Source organism: Lutra lutra, chromosome X, assembly GCF_902655055.1.
Source record: "Lutra lutra chromosome X, mLutLut1.2, whole genome shotgun sequence".
NCBI lineage: Eukaryota > Metazoa > Chordata > Mammalia > Carnivora > Mustelidae > Lutra > Lutra lutra.
This window is the reverse complement of record NC_062296.1, coordinates 81,834,517-81,856,476: the sequence shown is the minus strand read 5'-3', so window position 1 is coordinate 81,856,476 and position 21,960 is coordinate 81,834,517. Positions and strand designations below refer to the sequence as shown.

At 42.4% G+C, this 21,960-nt stretch overlaps 1 protein-coding gene across 1 annotated transcript in view; it reads left to right on the top strand.

Annotated features, from left to right (window-relative positions):
* PHEX (phosphate regulating endopeptidase X-linked) overlaps window positions 1-21,960 on the top strand; it is a 213,444-nt gene that overhangs the window by 14,955 nt on the left and 176,529 nt on the right. The window contains exon 5 of the mRNA XM_047716507.1: window positions 606-767. Within this exon, the coding sequence (XP_047572463.1) occupies window positions 606-767 (162 nt within the window). The remainder of the gene's footprint in view (window positions 1-605; window positions 768-21,960) is intronic.

Here is a 21,960-nt window from a genome sequence, read left to right as displayed (position 1 = left end):
CATGATGGCTTCGGTCACAGGTCTGGCGCTTGGTGCTGACGGGTTATTTTCCATGTCGCCTCACCTCCTCCGGGAGGCTTCTTCAAAGGGCCGTCTCAGGGCTCCATTCAAAGGAAGTTTATGTAGAAGGTAACAAGGCCCTTTTAAGGCCTAGTTTTGAAACTCCAGCAGTCCCTCTGCTGTATACGGTTGGTCACAGCAAGTCACAAGGCCAACCTAGATTCAAGGCAGGGAAAATAGATCCTGTCACTGGATGGGATGAGTTGCGAGTGACCCCGGAGAAGGCTGAGAGGGATGGAAGGAAATACTGCACACATCCTTGCAAACAATGTACCGTAAACTCCATTTGCATTCCTATCCCATGTCGTGCAGATGTCCGGGGCAGTCCTGCAAAAACCACTAATACCAATACCACCAAGCTTTTACCCACTCAATCTGAATACAGTAATTTAATAGAGTGAAGTTGATTCAGGGAGTCATTTGAGAGGAAAAGTAAAATCCAAGGCTGGGGAACCGGTTGATAGGAAATGGTTGTTTAATTTGGAAGCGAACAGTACACAGCGTTCACTGCTTGTCATTAATCCTATGATTTTCTTTTTAACTAGCTGCTGCCATCTTGAGTAAAGTAAATTTCTCTGTGGACCCTTGTGATAATTTCTTCCGGTTTGCTTGTGATGGCTGGATAAACAGTAATCCGATTCCTGAAGATATGCCGAGCTATGGGGTTTACCCTTGGCTGAGACATAACGTGGACCTCAAGTTGAAGGGTAAGTTTCTACCGGGGTTTGGTGGCGCACTTTACAGAGAGCAGTACTTGACAGGAAAAACACAGTTTTGGATTTGAAGCATGCCTGCTTGCTTTTTAACTATATTAAATTCATTTCCAACATTTTTTAAAATGGAAGATTAAAAGGAAAATTGTGGGATTTCGGTCTCCCAGATCTCAAATATAAGCCTAGCAGAGGCTTCATTTTGTTTGCATTCACTATTGGTAAATTCTGCTGAAGGATAACTAGCATTTCCTTGAGATTGGGAACAAAGGAATAGTTAATGAAAGTTGTTTTATATAATATACTTATTGGTTGTGTTCAGAGCAAACGGTCACATGTTTGTTTATGTCCTGGATTTTCATGGCTACAAAATGTACTTAACACCTCATTGTCTTTTGAGAACTCAGGATGACCTTGTGTTTGTCATATTGTTCCTGTTAACTTCTGACTTGGTTCTGGGGGGACTTTCTTTTCCCCCATGGCTTCTGTGGTAACGACAGGCTCACACACACATGCTCACATATGCCTACGGACACATATACATGTGTGCGTGCATACACACACACTTCAAAACTTGGAAAAGTCTTTTACTAGAGGCACTTCTGTTCGCATTACATTTATTTTTTTATGCTGAGCTATTGGAGGAAGGCACTTCAGGATGGAAGTAGGGAGATTTTAAGGCCAGATAAGGTAACTGTTTCGGGAAGACAATAATATGTATATTTTAGGGTGCCTGAGTGGCTCAGTTGGTGACGTGTCTGCCTTCAGCTCAGGTCCTGATCTCGGGGTCCTGGGATGGAGCCCTGCATTGGGGGGTGGTCCCCACTCAGTGGGGAGTCTGCTTCTCCCTCTCCTTCTATTGCTCCTTCTGCTACTCCCCCTGCTTGTGCTCTCTCACTCTCAAATAAAGAAAGAAAATCTTTAAAAAATGTGTATTTTTTTCTTTTTGATAACTAAGTTACACCACATAACACCTAGAATTTTATTTATTTATTTTTTATTTCATTTATTATTATTATTATTTTTTTTACTTTTTGGTTGTCAACGACACAAGTTTATCATCCTAAAATTCTCGAGGTTGGAAGTCTAAATGAGTTGGCAGGGCTTCTGGAGGCTCGAGGGGAGACTGAATGCTGTGCCTTTTCTGGGTCGTGCAAGCCACCTTCACTCCTTGGCTTGTGGCCCCTGCTGCATCTTTACAGCCAGCACTGTTGCATCTTCAGCTCTCTCTCCAAGCTGACCTCTGACTTCCTTCCTCACATCTCTTTCTCTCTCTCTGATGAAAAGGCTCTTCTATTTAGAGAGGTAAGGCCCCACTCAGTGACCTGATCACTCTACCTCAAGATCCTTAACTGAATCCCACCTGCAAGGTGCCTTTGCCATATAGGGTAGCACAGTCACAGGTCTGGGCCCAGTCACAGGTGAAGTCATCCTTGAGAAGGGAGGGAGCACCATTCTAGCGCCAGAAGCTTCCCGCTCTCTCTGGTAGCCTGAGGTAGTCCTGTGCTGTAGCCTGACATTGCATTTGCTTAACTCAGCCCCCTAAAGCTTTTGTTTTTCATCCATTATGTAAAATAATAAGATCTAGAGCTTTTAGAAAAGATCTTTCCGAGAAACTTTCAGATCAAATGTGAAGTGAAAAGGTATGTTTTCTCTCTTCCATTATTGAAATTTTTTCCCTTGTTTTGGATATTTGAGACTTTAGAACTCCAGAAGGAATTTCTGATAATATGTATATCATCATTTTTCTTTCTACTCCATCTCCATTTCCCCAAGATTTTAAGTACATGAAAATTAAATGTCTCAATTTACATATGTTTTAATAACTGTAACTATTGGCATAGTAATTAGATACCTATTGTCAGTTGTAAGGAGAATGTACTTAAGCTTCACAGCTTATCCACAATATAAATTGTATGGACTTAAATTCTTGAGGAGGACTTAAAAGTTTCATAAGTTAGAATAAGTGTGTGCTATAATGTCGGTTTTCCCCTAACCCAACAGGGCAGGTTCCCATACTATAGAACGATAAGACCTTGAGAAATGAATTTGCTAATAATGATTTCTCTGTATGATATTAACACACATTTATCCTTCACCTACCATTCTTGCCTATTTCCTGTTTACCTTCTTTGGCTTTTCCTCCTAGACAGAGAGATGTGTGCACAGGTGTCACTGAAAGATAAGAAAAAGATAAGATTTGCAGATTGATGCTCCTTACATGTTAGTTAGAGTCAGAAGATTGCTATCTTCAGGGCATTGAAGCAGTTAGAATATTTTTTTAAGATTTTATTTATTTGACAGAGATAGATCACAAGTAGGCAGAGAGGCAGGCAGAGAGAGAGAGAGAAGGAAGCAGGCTCCCCGCCGAGCAGAGAGCCCGATGCGGGGCTCGATCCCAGGATCCTGAGATCATGACCTGAGCTGAAGGCAGAGGCTTAACCCACTGAGCCACCCAGGCACCCCAGCAGTTAGAATAATTTAAAGCACTTCCTAGGGGTGTCTTAATGTGAAAATGAAAATCACTACCAATGTGCTTTTTCTTTGAGGACACTGTGTATGAGATCCTTGAGCATTCATAGAACTATGACTTAATTGTTGAGAGGCACACAGAGGTTTTTTTGTTCGCTTCCTTCTTTTAAAAATGAAAAACTTTACTTCTAAGCTAAATTGGGAAAGTACAAAGAACCAAAAATTAAATGCAAAAAAGTAAGAAGAAAGTTGCTCATAAATCCACCCATGGGAATAACTGCTAATGGAGCAGTTGGGTATACATCTTTCTAGGTTTTTTTTTTTTTTTCCATTTGTGGGTATATATGCAAACCTTCATGTGCACACCCATCTATTTAAAAACCTAGCTAAAATTAGGCATACTACCCTGTCATGTACTTTAAAAATGGTGTCTTTCTCATAGACACAGTTAATGTCAATAGATATATTTTCTTATTCTTTTTTTTTTTTAAAGATTTTATTTATTTATTTGACAGAGAGAGATCACAAGCAGGCAGAGAGGCAGGTAGAGAGAGAGGAGGAAGCAAGCTCCCTGCTGAGCAGAGAGCCCGATGCGGGGCTCGATCCCAGGACCCTGAGATCATGACCTGAACCGAAGGCAGTGGCTTAACCCACTGAGCCACCCAGGCGCCCCATATTTTCTTATTCTATATAACACTGTCATAAAGATCCATGTGTATTCCAGAAGTGGAGTTGTTGTATTGAAAGAGGTGTCACAGTTTGATTTTTGATGTGTACGTACCGCTGAATCACCCTTCAGAAAGTTATTTCTAGGTCTTTATATATTTTCTTGCTGCTTTAAATGGTAAGTCGTCTCCATCAGCTGGTTTTCTTTGGGGGGGGTGGTTTGGTGGTGTAAAGTAGGGGTCAGTAAAGTATGGCCTGTGGGCCCAATCTAGTTCACTGCCTATTCTTGGAACTAAGGTTTCATTGGGAGACTCTGCATCCATTCAGGTATGCATTGTCGATGGCTGCTTTTGTGCTACAGCAGCAGAGATGGGAAGTTGCTACAGAGACCACATGGCCCACAAGCCTACAGTATTGACCCTCTGACCTGTAAGGAAAAAGTTTGCCAACTCCTGGTGCCCATTGTAAAGCTTTGATATATCTATATAGGATCACGTTAGAACTGTCTTATTTTTTTTTTTAAAGATTATGTTTATTTGAGAGAGCGAGTGAGAGGAAGAGAGAACAAGCAGGCAGAGGGAGAGGGAGAAGCAGACTCCCCATTGAGCAGGGAGCCCGATGTGGGACTGGATCCCAGGACCCTGGGATCATGACCTGAGCCAAAGGCAGGTGCTTAACTGACTGAGCCACCCAGGCACCCATGGAATGGTCTTATTAAATAATAGCTCTTTGGTGGCTTCTTTAGAATTTTTTAGATAGGTAATCTTTTTTTTTTTTTTTAAAGATTTTATTTATTTATTTGACAGAGATCACAAGTAGACGGAGAGGCAGGCAGAGAGAGAGGGAAGCAGGCTCCCCGCTGAGCAGAGAGCCCGATGCGGGACTCGATCCTAGTACCCTGAGATCATGACCTGAGCCGAAGGCAGCGGCTTAACCCACTGAGCCACCCAGGCGCCCCTAGATAGGTAATCTTAAAGTTAAGAACTAGAGTTTTTGTCTCATCCTTTCTTTTTACTGTATTGGCTGGATCCTCCAGAATAGTGTTGAACAGTAGCAATGACAATGGATGTAATTTTTTTATGCCTAGCTTGGTTGGTGATGCCTCCAGTATTTCCCCTTGGCCCCCAAACATATTTTTTTTGTTTTGAATAAGTATTCTTTATTGTATTCTGTTACCTCTAGTTTGCAAAAAGAACTTCAATAATAAAAACACAAAAAAAGTAAAAACAAGTCACAAAGAACCTAATTTGGTCCTGCCATCCAGTGATAACCTTTTTTTTTTTTTTTAAAGATTTTATGTATTAGACAGAGAGAGGGAGATCACAAGTAGGCAGAGAGGCAGGCAGGGGGGGCGGGGAAGAAGGCTCCCTACTAAGCAGAGAGCCCGACGCGGGGCTCGATACCAGGACCCTGAGATCATGACCTGAGCCGAGGGCAGAGGTTTAACCCACTGAGCCACCCAGGCGCCCCCAGTGATAACTTTTTAAATGCAAATATACATACGAAGTTATATGTATATGTCAAAAGGATCATATATTCTGTGTTTATAATCTTTTATTTGACATGGTAACATATTTTTGTGTCAATAAAAGTAGATCTTTACTATCCGTTGCCATGGCTGCTTTGTATGGATATACTCTAGCTGATTCAGTCAATTCCCATGTTGCCATTTAGATTATTTCCAGATTTTTTTTCCTCATTGTAAGCCGCTCAGAGCATGAGTGTTGAAGCTACAGACCTACATTTGAATCCTGGTTTCCTTACATTTCTCCTCTGTGCCACTTTTGGCCACTCATTTTCCCTAGCTCAGTTTTCTTACCTTTCAAAAGGGGTAAGAGAACCCATTTCTTAGGGCTTGTGGGACTAGAGGAGATGACGCTTATAAATGACACTTTCCTGGCATACAGCAGGCCCTCAGTAAATATTTGTTGTCTCTGCCTCTATTTTGTCTCACAGCTAGTTCTGAGGCTCATGAAATAGTGTCTACCAAATGCCTGAGGTTTTATTCTGGTCTTATCGTTTGTAAATATCATGTGCTTTCAAAAATATTGAATACCGTCTAGATATTTTTCCTCACCCTTGATAAAAAGCGAGAACATCCAAAAATAAAACCCAATACTACCAATCAAAAGAATACCATTTTCTTATGGCTGATAGAGAACACACAGATACGGCTGTCCAATTTGTGAAATAAAATGGATTTGACAGACCGGGCTGATGAAAAATTGCCCCTTATTGAAGTCAGCAGCCTGGCTTCGTGAATTTTTTCTAAGTGACATATAAGACTCAGATTCCTAGTTGGAAGATAAAATTATTTCTTATTCTCTCCAAGAAGTGAGTTTTTTTTTAAAAGCAGGATGAATATAGTCATGTGTTTGAATGTCTCAAAATTTCCTTCCTACAAAACCTCCCAAATTTGTCTTCATGTGACCGTGAAGATGACACAGCATGTGTTGCTTATGAACGAGCAGATGAAAATTTTGCAAATGAGCACTTATGAAACATGAGGCAATAAGTGAGATAGAACACTTGTGTCAAACAGAAGACAGATGACTCAAGGTAGGGCCAGCTCATCTCTATTATGGAGTAGCAATCTTTGCCAATGTTTTGTAAAGAAATGCAGTGTATTATTATATTCAAGCACAGATAGCACTGGCAGAACAGTAAGAGGAGGTAGGATCTATACATTAATGAGCAAAGAAAGGTGGTTATGATTCATAGATGGGTTATTTATTTGTAAATATCTGCTGGCTAAGATTCAAATGGTTCTCATAATTAAATACCCCCACCCAATCTTGTTTTTGCTATAATGATCCTAGCCAAATCGTCTTTTGCAGATAGTGGAAAGCTGAAAACTTCAGATCTTATAACGTCATTTGATAATTAAGAAGTTGAGACGATTGAAGACCGTGAATTGTGTCATTTTCCTCAAACCATGAACATAGTATGATATACCACACTGAGCTTTGACATCATTAAATTCTTTGAAACAGACCTCAGATTAGAAAAAAAAATGGGGACACGGGGGAGAAATGCTATGAAGCAGCCAGCCATTGGGGTGGGCTTTTTATTCTTGCTGAAACTCAGCCCCAGTAAATCTCAGTGAATCTGCTGTATAAATAGGGGGTAGAGGGGTTGCTATTAATAGATTCCTGTTTTTGTGACCATGGTGGCTCTTTTTCATGTGGCCACACATGGAGTAGTAAATTGCCAAATTATACATGTGTCATCATAGGTCCCCCATGCATAGAGAAGTGCCGTGTGAAGATTTGGGCCTCTATAGAAGACATTTCTTTATTTATTTTCAAAGATTTTATTCATTTATTTGACAGCATGAGCAAAGGGAACAGCAGAGGGAGAGGGAGAAGCAGGCTCCCTGCTGAGCAGGGAGCCCCACATGGGGCTCGATCCCAGGACCCTGGGATCATGACCTGAGCGGAAGGCAGACACTTAACTGACTGAGCCACCCAGGTGCCCCTAGAAGACATTCAGAACGTGAAATGAAATGATTTTTCCTGAAAACTATTCTGTTGTTGTTTGCATTTTTCCTAATCTTGGAATACCATTTGAGCGTGGGGAGGGGGTGTGTAGAGTGTAAGGAAAGGGAAAGAAACTGTCAGATTTTAAAAAGTTGAGCAATTTCTTGTTAGGAAACACCCCCTTCAAATATACGCATGAATTTCTCCCTGAAGCCTCTTTGAAAAATGTATATGTAGATCCAGAATGTATTTTTCTAAATAGCTGAAGGAAGTGAAGAGGCCATGAGAACAGCCATCACGTATGAAAGTTTGTGTTCCCGTAGTTCTGATCGTTAGAATTTTAGGTTTTCTTCTTGTGTCTTCCTTTCTACCCCCAGTACATGTCCTTGTCTTTTTAACTCTTTTCTGCTCCAAGCATTTGATTTTAAGATCTGATCTTTCTCCCTGTGGCTTTCACGTAGCTCTTCTTTCATAGGGGTTAATATTACAAGTAAGTTGGGTACACTTGACAAGAACCAGATCTATTCATTAGATTCATTCTGGGTTGTGTGCTCTTTAATTTGGGGAAAATATATTCACTTCAAAGAGATTGAAATGCATAGTGTTTTGACTGAATTAATCTGTGAACTCAAGACTATTGACTCGGCATTTACTTTTTTCTTGGCACCAGTTGCTTTCAGTCACAAGTAACAGAAATCCCAATTCTACCTGTCTTAAAAATAGAGAAAATTTTCTGGTCCATGTAACCAAAATGTCTAGTAATAATGCAGACTTCAGGTAAGGATTGATCCAGCAGCTGAATGTCATTAAAGATCGTATTTCTTTTTTTTTTTTTTTTAAAGATTTTATTTATTTATTTGACAGAGAGAGAGAGAGATCACAAGTAGGCAGAGAGTCAGGCAGAGAGAGAGGGGGAAGCAGGCTCCCCGCTCAGCAGGGATGCTGAGGCAGATGTGGGGCTCAATCCCAGGACCCCAAGACCACGACCTGAGCCGAAGGCAGTGGCTTAATCCACTGAGCCACCCAGGCGCCCCTAAAGATCGTATTTCTTGATTTCCCTGTGCTTTGACATTCACTGTCTCATAATTTGTTTCTAAGTCTCTTTGGTCCTAAGATCCTTGTCAATAGCAACCAAAATTTATACTTCCTCATTCACATCTAGCAAGAGGCATCGTATTAGACATAGGAAGATACAGAAGTGCAGAGATTTAATAAGGCCCCTAAGACTACCCATGTGGAACTTAAAAATCTGCGCATCACAAAACGTTTCAGTAAGTACTGTAATCAGAAGTCTAGACCTGCACTGTTCAATATGGTAGTCACTAGCCACTTGTGGCTTTTTTTTTTTTAAGATTTATATATTTGTTTGAGAGATAAAGAGCATGCAAGTGGTGGGGAGGGGCAGGGGCAGAGGGAGAGGGAGAGAAAAATTCAAGTAGACTCTGTGCTAAGCTCAGAGCCTGAAGTGGGACTCAATCTCACAGCCCTGAGATCAGACTTGAGCCAAAACCAAGAGTTCAGTGCTTTACCTGACTATGCCATCCAGGTGCTCCCCACTTGGGGCTCTTGAGTACTTGAAGTATGGCTAGCTGGAATTGAAATGTGGTATAAATAAAAAATACCACCAAATTTCAAAGACTTCACTTTTAAAAACATTGTAAAATATCTCACCAAGAAATTGATTATTTCCTCAATTACATATTGAAATGATAATATTTTAAGATCTATTCAGTTAAAGTATATTACTAAACAACTTCACCTCTTTCATTTTTCTAATTTTTAAATGTACAAGGAAATGAACAATGGCCTGCATGGCTCAGATAATGTTTCTATCAGTGCTGTTCTAGAGCCCCAAATAGGCCGTTCGAAAGGTGAGCTATCTGAATCAGTTCAAGTTTACGTTACTTTATAGAGTTGAGCAACAGAGAGAAGGGGCAGAGAGCACCTTTAGTAAAAATAGTTCTCTACTCCCATCTCCAGTCCCTTTCTATCCTATTACTCTATTAGTGTTCTTTGTGGCACTTATAACCATTCGAATTAGCTTGTGTATATTTGCCTACTGTTTTTCTTACCTCTTCATGCCATTTTGGGCTTCACTGTGACTCAGCACCCAGCATCGTGCCTGGCACATAGTTGGTGCTTACTAACACTTGTTAAAGAGAAGAGAAAGACTGTGCCCTCTGTGAGTGGCTGGGGGCAGTGGTGGGGGTGGCTGGCTGACTCAGTGGAGAGGAGTGGCTTTCTCTTCTCTTCTTTTTCCCCTTCCACCTGTGCTGAGGGCCCGGCATGCTGTTCCAGAAGAGTCCCGAGATGCAGCCAGAGCTTGCCCCTGATGGAAGGGGAAGAATAATCATCAGTTATTCTTCAGGACAGGAGAATGGAAGTGAGACAGGCTAGAGCCCTTCCTGGGGCTCCAAGACTCTCTGGGGGTGTGATCTTGTGTAAGATACAGTAAGGAAAAGGAAAACTCCCAGGATAGCATTTACATTTGGGCTCTGAAAAGCAGTTGGGCTTCTGCCACTTATTGGCTCTGTGACTGCTGGCAAACCACTTTCCTCTGAGGCTGAGTTTCTTATCTGGTGATACTGTTGGATTAATTCAATGAGGTGCATCAAATGTCTTCTACACAGAATTCAATAAATAACATCTGCGGTTATTGTTAATTTCATGAGGATTAAATTAACATTTTGAAAGCACTTGGCATGTAGTAGATGCTTGAGAAATGTTAGATTCCTAGCCAAATAAAAATTACAAATTGATAAGAAAACCTTACCAGCATCATTAAAGTAAAACTGTAGGATGTAGTTTTTTCTGAAAGTCTCACCATGCCCATAAATAAGGCAACTGATCCCGAAAGGGGCAAGTCTGGAGGTGGAAATAGTAGCTTAGGACATGTGTGTGTATTCCGAGCTTTTATTGGCAGACCTTGGTCATGACCTCAAACCTGGAAGGTTTTGATAATCTGTTTGTTAGACAACACATGGGTTGGGGGAAAGGCATTTTAAATCCCTCCTGCAGGAAAAGAGAGAAGAGGAAAGAGGAATTGGTGAAAACGAGGAGAAGTGTCGTCTTAGGCTGTTCTAGATCCTAGATGCCACTTTTTGTTGTTTACACTGGTTTGCCTTTCTTCTCTCATTCTTTCATGTCTCCCTCCAGGATTCTTAACTCAAGAGGGCTGTCTATAGAATTCCAGGAACTTGAAGGGGTAAAGATGCACATTTATTTTTGCTAACCTCAGATGGAACTTCAGCATTTTCTTTAATTATGAAAGGCAAAACCCTGGTATTATGGGCTGTGACCCTGCTAGCAATGGAAAGCATTATTTTTCTGTCTTGTTATAAACGTTCCAGTGTCTTGAAATATTATCTACATACGTCCCCACTTCAAAATCCTAGCAATGGTTAGACCCAATGCTAGATCTTCGTATTTAATGACTTAATGAAGTAGCACACATATTATGGTGACAAACAGTAAAACAACTGTTTGATTAATTCTTAATTATTCAGAATAATTGGTTTCTCTTGTAAACCTGTGTTTCTTATGCACTCGTAAACATTAGTTTGAGAGTGGTCCTTAGGTTTTAGGAGCCTGCCCAGGAAACGTATGGTGCAAAAAAGATGAAGAACCCCTGTCTGTGTGAAGGTTGCTGGGGCAGGCCTCAAGAAGGTACAGTTTCACTGAACTCCAGTCTTTTGATGCATCCTAATCTAGGTGTTTCAAGCAGAGTTGGATATTACAGGACCCCATGGGTCCACTCAATGCCCAAGTCTTTGAACAGTCCATAGTCTTGAATCCCTGGGTAATGAGCACATTACCAACCGTTCGTGTACGTTTGTAAGGCTATTAGATGAAACCAGAGATCTATGTTTGGAGATTTGTGCCAGTGCCAGACCTTGAACTGATTACAGCGTAGGCTTGATGTGATTACCTATGCCATGGGATAAATATATTTATAGATGAAATGACTGAGTGTTGTCACAAGCCTCTTACGAGAGCAGAGAGTTAAAAGTCAGTGCCCAGCTGGCGACGATACAGCTTTTACTGTGGTACAGTTACAAATACTTAGAAGCAATGCCAAATGATTGAAGATAGTAACACAAAGTAGAGTCTTCTTTCACAGGTACACAATACGTGTTGCATGAAAGAGCTTGTCATCTGATCCTTGAAGACAGGGACTGTTGGTACAACTTGAAAGGGTAGAGGTAGAGGGGGACCGTAGATCCGGAGGGGCTGCGAATGAAGTTCCAAGGAAAAGACCGAATCCATGAAACTTGGCGTTGTTGGGAGGATGACACGGACATGTCTAGGTGAGAGGTGACAGGAGTGAAATGGGCCAATGAAGGTTGTGAAATTTTTGACCAGTAGAGAATGCTAAGGTTTCTGAGCAGTGAAGCTACAGCTTGGGAATGCTGTGCCTAGGAATAACGACTGAAAAAAAAAGGAGTGGGGAAGCAGACGAGGGGGCATTTTTATAGTATAAATATTGCAACACGTTATAAAAAGTTTCCTGCTAGTTAGCTTGAATGTTGTAGGAAGAAACATTTTTACTTCGGAAGAGTGCTGACTAAATTTAGGTTCTTTGGGCTAAATGTAAGTTCTTTGGCCTGACTGATGACCCAGGATATGGGCATCCTGAGAGAGACACAGGAATTCTTCTCAGCTTGCCCACACCCAGGCCCCGTTTTGCATGGTTGGTGCGTATAAGTGTATTTTGCTTGGCAGTTGTTCAGAAGGGTTGTATATTTTTGAAAAGCCACTTCCTAAAAGATGGTGACTGTTTGGAAAGGGAAGACAAATCCTAGCTGGTTTTGGTCGTAACAGTCCTGAGGTGTGCCCACGTGAGCTGTGGTCATGATTCCAGGAGCTCCTCCAGGTCCCCACGTGTTCTTGCTCTTGGTCGCCACAGGCTGGAATGATAACGGAGCTGAGAATGTGGGATTTTGGCAGGAGCTTCCAAGGCTCATCCCGCGTTCACAGCAGAAGCAGATGACTCAGATCTCCTGGACCGTGAAACCTGCATCTCCAGAGAAATGAGCCACTCACTTACCTGTACTGTACTCCTGATTGGTCAGTGGCAAAACTTAGGCACCAGAAAACTGAATAAGTTGCTCGCACATAAAAATATGTGGCCAAACGGAGTTGAAAATTCCACCCTTGCATTTCCAATCTCCCTAATGAGATGGCCTCAGCTGTGCTCTCACTTTCAACTCTGGGAATATTTCAACTGCAACTTGACACTGTGGAATGGGTTGAGCATCTTTAAGATGTGGCAAAATCCCCATTTCTCCCCCAGGATTTCTACTCCTTACTGTGTAGTGAACTTTTAACGATTAAAAAAAAAATCCTAGGAATACACACGGAGAAGGGCCTAGCAAGCCTGGCACTGTGTAGGGATAGCCTGCTTTATTTTTTTAAACGTTTTTTTCTTAAGATTTTATTTATTTATTTGACAGACAGAGATCACAGGTAGGCAGAGAGGCAGGCAGAGAGAGAGGAAGGGAAGCAGGCTCCCGCTGAGCAGAGAGCCCGATGCAGGGCTCGATCCCAGGACCCTGAAATCATGACCTGAGCCGAAGGCAGAGGCTTTAACCCTCTGAGCCACCCAGAGCTAAGGTGGTGATGCTAAGATGAGCTAAGAAGATGGTGCTGTTCCATTTTGCAGTTGAGAAAGCTGAGGCTTGGAGAGGTTAAGTATTTCATATTCACACAGCTAGCAACCTATAAAGTCACTGTTGTCCAGAAGAAATATTATGTGAGTCAAAAATGCAAGTCACATGTAATTTTCCATTTTTAAGTAGCCATGTTAGGAAAAGAAAAAGGAAACAGGTAAAATCCCATGATTCTGTCTAACCCAACATACCCAAAGAATTGCCATTTCACGTAATCAATATAAAAACATATTCACAAGGCAGTTCACATTCTTTCTTTCCTAAGTCTTGGGATCGGTATGCTTCTTATACTTGTAACTCTTCTCCATGTGGATGGGCCACATTTCCATTACTCAGTAGCCCCACGTGACTCCCAGTTCTGCAGTGGACAGGGCCGTTCTAGACCAGTGCTTCTCACTGATGGTAGCACGCTGAATTCACGAGGGAGCACAGATGCCCAGGGCCCAGCCTTAGAGGTTTTGGTGTAATTGGTCTGGGATGGAGCCTGGCCTTCTGGATTTCTTAACCACTCCTCCCCCACCAGGTGACTTTATCATGGGGTCAAATTTGAGAACCTCCTCAAGGGTGAAAAACCAAACCAACCGAGTCAAGAACTATAGGCACTGTCCGTTGGAGAAAGTTCTCTGAGTTTTCTGAACTGAGACCCATGCGAAACTACTGCTCTGGCAATATGCTTTGCTAGTCGACATTAAAGAATGCCAGGCAACGCCCGAATTCATTAATTTCTTTCAATTTACATTTCCCAACCTTTTGGCCAAGTCCCAGAAAAATGCAGGAAAAGAAAAGGGAGTTCTTTCCCCCCATTTGATCCGCTCGCAGGTCTGGATACACACCAGTACAAGTAAACTGAGACCTGAAGGTCTGTTATTTTAATTGAGGTCTGAGGTGTCACTGTCTGTCTGGAAACTCTAAGCTAAGCTGTGGAAAAGAGGAAGTTAGGGTTTGCCAGCTTCAGGTCATTGCCAGAATGAAACGAGTCTGGTGGGGAACATGTGGGAAGTGCTGGGTGAGGAAAGCAGGCAATTGTGGCTCCAGCTGAGGTCTGAAGGCTGCACAGCCCACGGTGTGGCGGGACGTCCAAGGACCTGCTCTTGCCAGGGCCCGTGCGCCTGCCCGCGCCCTCAGCCAAAGCCACCATGTGCCTGTAACACCCGCCATGCGGGACTCAGAATGTCTCCCCTTGCCACTGCTTCACGTGTCCTTCAAATGCTTTTGGAGTCATTTGGAAACATTTTTACATTGCCTTCTTTTATTTAAATTCCAAACAGCCTTCCATCTCTGGACACACTGATTATTTTTCAGAGGGAAAAATGCTGGGTCTTCTGGGAGGACAGCGCTCTAGTTATATGCAAATTTGTTATGTTCATTTGACTCAAAAGCAAGCAGGAGAACTCGCACCCATGGCCGAGTCTTTCATAGCCTTAACTAAATCAATACCTTAGTTCATTGAATTAGAAATACCGTCACCTGGAAGAGGCGCCATTACTTCATGTTGGCCAACAAAGACGGCGCTCCTCCCCCGGGCCGCCTTTTCCCCTGGCATTTTTACTTTATGTTCATTGAAAGTGTTCTTGCAGACATTACTTTTTATCCTAGGACTCTTTTGCATGACATGCAAGCAGGAGAGATTGGTTCGAGTCGTCCTAAAACTTCTTCCCAGTTCTTTTGATTTCAAGTCATCAGCGCTTTTGTTTTCTCACAAGACGTTGTCTTCTTTCTGTCCATAGCGGCCGTGATTCAGCATTCCTTAAAAAAGTGCTCCCTGATTTCCTCTTTGGAGATGCAGTACGTTTTCATTTCATGCCCAAATCGTATTGAAATCTTTGTGAAGACCTTTTAAGCGACAGTTTACTGGCCATGCAGCCAACTCATTTCTAGGGCCTACTATGGGAACTGCTCGATCACATTCCCATATGGGTGGGACACAGTGACTGTGCCCAGCTGACAGTTTTCAGATGGATTCCAATTTCAGAGATGTGAAGATGTGGAAAGGAATGTGCTTCTTAGAACAGATGCATTATGCTATGTAAATTGTATTTCCACTAATCCAGGCTCCCCAACTGCTGAGTCCCATCCACCTTGTTTATGTGCTTTATTTTTTTTAAAGATTTAATTTATTTATTGGACAGACAGAGATCACAAGCAGGCAGAGAGGCAGGCAGAGAGAGAGGGAGAAGCAGGCTCCCCGCTGAGCAGAGAGCCCGATGTGGGGCTCGATCCCAGGACCCTGAAATCATGACCTGAGCGGAAGGCAGAGGCTTAACCCACTGAGCCACCCTGGTGCCCCTGTTTATGTGCTTTAAACAATACTCAGTGAGATCTGCATGATGTTCCCTCCTCTGTATTCTAGGTTTTCATGTGCACTGGTGTATAAGCAAACTCCCCCGCTTCCTTCTTCGCCTCTAATGTGTAGCTACAAAGCCAGACTGTAATGCTGTTCTTTCCATCTTTGAACATGTACATGAATCACCTGGGAATCTTGTTAAAGTGAAGATTGTAATTCAGTGGGTCTGAGAAGGGACCCAAGGGTCTGCATCTGACAGGCTCTCAGGTGATGCCCACACTGAGGGTCTAGGGACCACGTGATGAGTGGCCGGGCTTTACTACAACTGAGGACCCAGTATGTCACTGAGGAAACTCACCTCTCTTGGGGGCATGAGTGGTTTTGTTTTTCCTCCATTCACAGTATGATTCTGATGAAAATCTGTGACTTACAAATGTCAGGTTGGGTAAAAACAAAGATTTCTTAGGATAAAAAGAAAACAGGAAGTCTGTGTCTAATGTTTTATGATTCAGGGAGAGATATTTCTTCCCCTTAATTTGTTTTCTGAAAGATTTGTTCATTTTGTTTTCCCTTGCCTTCCTCCTCAAAAAACTTGGGCAACTTGAATTTATTAGGAAATCTGCATGTAATTGCAGATTAATAACCTACCCATTAATACCACATTAGTTCATTGTGATTAATAGCATCTCTTTGAATGCTTAATGAATTAGTAATGATGGACTATTTGCTTTAAAGTGTCAAGAGAACATTCTGTGTAAAAAGGCACCACGCATAACAGGAAAATTAATTATATGCCGGTTGGAGAATAGCTTGTCACAAATAAGAAATGTTTGTTTGGAACGGCTCACTGGTGTTCATATTTATACAATGAGAGGTATTTTTAAAACATGGATGGACCTTTTAATTTAGAAAATGAGCAGGGGATTTTATTTTCATCAATAGCTGAGATCAGTGTGGGAACCAATATTTCGGAAACACACACAAGTATATGCCCGTATGCTCACAGGTCTGCTTCCTCCAGTGGTCATTTCAGTTACGTTCCAAATGGAGCAACTGCTACCTGCTGTCCGCTCTGAATTCTTAAGTTCATTTCCCCAAGGCCCAAACATTTCTTGTTACTAATTTTATTCCTTTGGCCTATCATTTGTTTTCTCTCTGGTTCCTCACTCTAATTTGGTGCTCTTGGCAATCATTGTTTATTTCTTTCTTTGCCCTACATCCGAGGAAGCGAAGGTCAAGGAAATTATGTGACTTGCCCAAACCAATCCAGCCATATAATTTGTCCCCCACAGATTATGGGTCTAACATTTCAAATGTCTCCAATTTTAACCCAGGAGGGAAGAGCTGCATGAGCAGAGGCTTTGTCTAGCTGGTGCCTTTGAGGAAACCCAAGAAGCCCAGTGTGATTGGAGCTCAGAGTCAGAAGGGAAAAGGGACAAAAGACAAGACTGAAGAGAAAGGAGGGGACCAGAGCCGTCAGGCCCTATAGGCTGTGTAAAGATTTTCTCCTCTGTCCTCAGGCACTGGGAGCCCATTTGTAAATGTCACACTGAGGGGGATGCTGGGTTTTGCCAGAGCACATTGGCCACGTGTAGAGAATGGCTTGGAGAGGTGAGTTGGTGTATGGAGACGCGTTCACAAGGCCCTGCCATGCTGTTCTGTTTTCTAGCTTGGGATCCAGATGAAGGAAGAGTTGGTCTTCCTTGTTACAGAAAACCCCAAACGTTACTGGATAGTCTTTTCTCTGTGTTCTCCTCAGGGCAGCATAAAGGGTCATTGTTTCTTTTCTGTAGCCCCCGGTTTCTTTGACCTGAGGAACGTACTTCTCCAAGCACGTCCTGTTCCCCAGAATCTGCTGGGGAAGCCCAGGCAGCAGGCGGCGGGCAGGGAAGTTTGCTGTCTCCCTGCTGGCCCTTTCACTGCTTTGACTTACGCTGAAGGCGCTGTTGCTTCCCCTCTTTGGGATAAAGAAGGGAAGGAAGAGATCCCAGTTCCTATCCCTCACTGTTAGAAACCCCAGTTAAAAAGGATAGCCTGGGTGGCTCAGTTAAGAGTCCAATTCAGCTCAGGTCATGGCCTCAGGGTCGTGGGGTCGAGCCCTGCGACGGGCTCTGAGCGAAGTGAAGAGTCTACTTGTCTCTCTTCTTCTGTTCCTTCTCCTCCTCTCTCTCTCTCAAATACATAAAGTCGTCTTCTTCTTCTTCTTCTTCTTCTTTTTTTTTTTTAAAGGACAGTCTTCCTTGACCACACAGTGTAGTTTGAACAGCCAGGAATAGAACCACTGCTACTCTTACCTCCTCATGGAAGGTGGGAGTGAAAACAGGGGTTAGTTGGGAAGTGGGTTTTTAAACCTATGTTTACAGTGTTTTGATGCTGCTTTCACAGATGAGGGAGGAATTGTGAAGTCTAGAGCTCAGATTTTTTAGGATTTGAGGGATGCAATATTTATCCCGCTCTTCTTTGCAGTGGGGCATGGTATAAGCTGGAGTTGAAAATAGCTGTCCTGTATTTTTTTTCACTTTGGAAGTATTCCTGGCATTGCGTAGTTTTTTGTTTTTTGTTTTGTTTGTTTTGTTTTGGCTCTTCAACCAGTGAATCAACCCTCGCCTTAAACCCCTATCGCATTTCACCTTTGAGAAAGGAACTTTTTAAAGTTGGACTTTGCAGAACTGAGGAACGAACTTAGACTTAAACGGGCCAGTATGATGAGAGCTCTCCAGAACAAAACAAAGTAGTGCTTTCCTTGAAGAATGTTGACATTTAATTAAAACGAAGCTGTGGAGTGAGGAAATCAGCAATCAGCCTTGACCTTGAGTGGGACGGGGGGGGGGGGGGGGGGGGGGGGGGGGATGGGGGAGGAGGAAATCTGGGCTGGTGATGTTCTGGGATCACAGGCATCGAGAAGGACTGGAGATAATTGTCAACTATACCTCGTTTAAAGTTGGGCGAGGTAAAGGAGTGCTGGCGACTGCTGTTGGTTCTCAGAGTGTGTTCTTTCTACCTATAGCGTTGGCATTAGCTGGGAATTTGTTAGAAATGCAAATTTCTGGGTCACACCCTAGACCCACACGGAGTTAGGTACTCTGGGGCAAGACCCAGAACTTGGTGTTTTATGATTCTGATGCCTGTTCAAGTTTGGACACCACTGGTTTAGACTAGACATAACATGAAGAAAAGCCTTTGGGACCAGCTAACTATGTCCTGCCCTAACCTCACCATGGCCTCCCATCACTGGCTAGGTTCCTCAGGAGTGAGTCTCCCTGGTCATAATAGCATGACCGGGCTTTGTGGGGGACTAATTGAGGTCATGTACCATACACCTGGTACAGAGCAGATGTTTAATAAAGGAACGCTATCACCTTTGGGTCCTTGGATGTTCAGGACTACTGAGGAAGGACCCCTACAGGGGGAATATAACCACACATGGTCTTTCCTTTATAACATTAAGATGGTAGAAATAGGTAGGACAAAATAAATAATTAGGCTTTTTACTCTAGGAAAAAAAATGAAGATGGATTTTAGTGACTTTAAATTCACCACAGGCCTTCCATTGAATTATCTGCTAAGATCCAAATTATCTAACTAGGAAAGCTATTTTTATGAGTTAAAATATCATATTGGGGGGTGCCTGGGTGGCCCAGTGGGATAAGCCTCTGCCTTCAGCTCAGGTCATGGTCTCAGGGTCCTGGGATCGAGCCCCGCATCGGGCTCTCTGCTCGGCAGGGAGCCTGCTTCCTCCTCTCTCTCTGCCTGCCTCTCTGCCTACTTGTGATCTCTATCTGTCAAATAAATAAGTAAAATCTTTTAAAAATACCATATTGGTAGATTCATTCCAATTCTATGCTGTCAAAGAGTAATATGAAAATTTAGTTTAAATTATTTTGAAGTGTAACCCTGATAAGTGTAATCCTTATAAATTCGCTTGCAAGTGAGCATAATAAAAGAGTTACCTTCTATTAGACTTTTGTAGTGTCTGGCAGTTTTATAAAATTGATTTCATTATGGGCAAAGAGGTCTTTTGTGTTAAATGGGGGGTATTTTTATGTTATTTAGTAACCCATGATTTAGATCGATGAGATAGAGGTTTTTAGTGCCCCTAAAATAATCTCTGCCCCCTTTTCTGAAGCTGATGCCAGCCAACAATGATCATTTATAAGATGATCATAAAAAATGAACAAAGAAAAGAATTCTGACAGTGTCTCTCCCTGTATGGAGGTGGGAGTTTCCCAGAAGAATGAGAAATAGCAGTTTGTCCTGTCTTTTCTGTGTGTCAGAAAGACTCCAGTGATGCCGTGCTTGCCCGGCTCTGGGCAGAGTTGAGTGCACCAGTTGTGTGAAAACATGAGGGCTATGGGATCCACAGACCGTGACTTAGTTAACTTGAATTTTATTTTTTAATGAGAATAACAACGGGCTTTGCAAGCTGATTTAGAGTCTCCAGGTCCAGCTGCCCAAGAGTTTAATACCCGTGCAGTGTGAGTTAGAAAAATGAAATTTTTTGGTATGGTAAATAAACTGAGGAGCCTGGAAACCAAATTGAAGTCTGTAGCCTGGAAAATCACCAAGGACTAAAAATAGCAAGATTAGAGGTGACAGTCTGCCATGGACATCCGAAGGTGGTTTTTAAGTACCACCAAAGGAGAAACCAGGCCATGATAAGATAGGCCATATATATATATATATATATATATAAATTCTATGGGTGCCTGGGTGGCTCAGTCGTTAGGTGTCTGCCTTCGGCTCAGGTCATGATTCCAGGGTCCTGGGATCGAGCCCTGCATTGGGCTCCATGCTCCGTGCGGAGTCTGCTTCTCCCTCTCCTTCTGCCCCTGCTTGTGTTCCCTCTCTCGCTTTCTCTCTGTGAAATAAATAAATAAAATTGTTTTAAAAAATATATATATGTACATAATTTCTAGAGAACATTGTGCTTGTTACATAGGTGTGGGGGACGTAACTTCCCTTAGAATGGGGATTCGACTTGTCAGTGTTTTGATTTTTTGTTTTTTTCCTTTTAAATAGACTTAGAAGATACTCCCCCCCCCCCTTCCTTCTAAGGGAGAAGTGTTGGCATAATCTCCCGTGAGGTCGAGAATTCACACTGATGACATGTGACGGGAAGGTTTTAGGATGCAGTTGCTATTTGCATTAAGCATATCAGGTCCCCAGCTTCAGCATCCCTTGGCCTCCTAGTAGGTAGCGGGAGGATTCCCTGTAGCCCAGGCACATAGCAGGGTTGCGGGGTGGTGAGAGAGAACACAAAGGAGCATGTTTTGATAGAGTTTCTGTGCTCTGGAGCCATGTCCTTCAAATGGCATCAGCTCAGCCCCGAGATTCTTGGGAGGTGTTTGCTCATTGGCCTCATTTGTGCATGTGAAATTTTTGAAAATGGTTTTAGGTGAAAAGGTCCTAAATATAGTAGAAACTTCAAATGACTGGCCTGAACTGCCTTTGACTGTTGTGAGCTCTTGACTTACTAGGGAACTTCCGAGTCTTCAGGAGTCTGGCCTTTCTTTGGAATGCTCTTCTCCTGTTCCAGAGTCCCCAATAAAGGCCCTGTCTCAGCAGGAGAAGTGAAATGAATGAGAAGGATTGGTGGTCCTGTCTTAGCTTCTGAGCTTAAAGGAAGTTGAATGCCAACTAAGTATTTACCCCCAAATGGAAGACCAGGAAGTAGATGTTGAACTGAGACCACTGGTAAGATGAAACCTAGGAATCCTAAAACCTGGTGTTCATGAAAACCAATGAATGAAGTCTCAGATTTCATCTTATGATACAGAGACTAGGATGTGAGAAAAGGAGGTTATGGATGTTTGTGTAATCGGGACATTGCTGATTATAACAAGCAATAATAAAAGAAGTGCAACTTCTTACAGTTCCTTTTCTGTTGGATGAAAAACTCTTAGACTTAACCTTTTCAGGAATTCAGCTCTGCAATTGTGGACTGAGCACCAACCATACCAAGCAGTAGGCCGTGGGTGCTTAAGATGAATGTGACCCAGCCCCTGCCCCACAGACTACTCAATTTAATGGAGACTAGTCATTGTTGATGCCAGTTTTATGTACCGAGATTACATTTCATGTCACAGTACTTGGGACCCAATGACCAAAAATACCTTCTTCATTAAAATTCTCCTTCTAGGTGTACCCTATGAAGCCAGGGTTGTGTTACAAAGGCATGACTGTCACACCATGGGCAGAAGCTAATTCTATGTAGGCTGTAGATCTAAATGTGAAACAATAAGGATTCTGTAAAAAAACATAGATTATGATTGGGATAGGCAAAGGTTTCTTAAATGGGACACAAAATACACTAACCATACACAGAAAAAATGGGGAACTTGGATTATATTAAAGAATTCGATGATTTTATTTGATTAAGATTAATGAGAAAAAAATACATAATATTTTTGTGTTCTGTTCGAATTTGATGATCAGAAGCACTTTGAAACCAGCTTTATAGTCTCAGGTTTGTTGCATGATACGTTTTTATGAACTGGAGTTTTCCTTTTCTGTTGTAACATGGTTAAGAATACCTGGAAGAGGGTGAAGATTGAGAAATTGTCCAAGAAACAACACAGATGATGATGGGAATGCCCTTGTGTGGGTGACCCAGGAGCCCT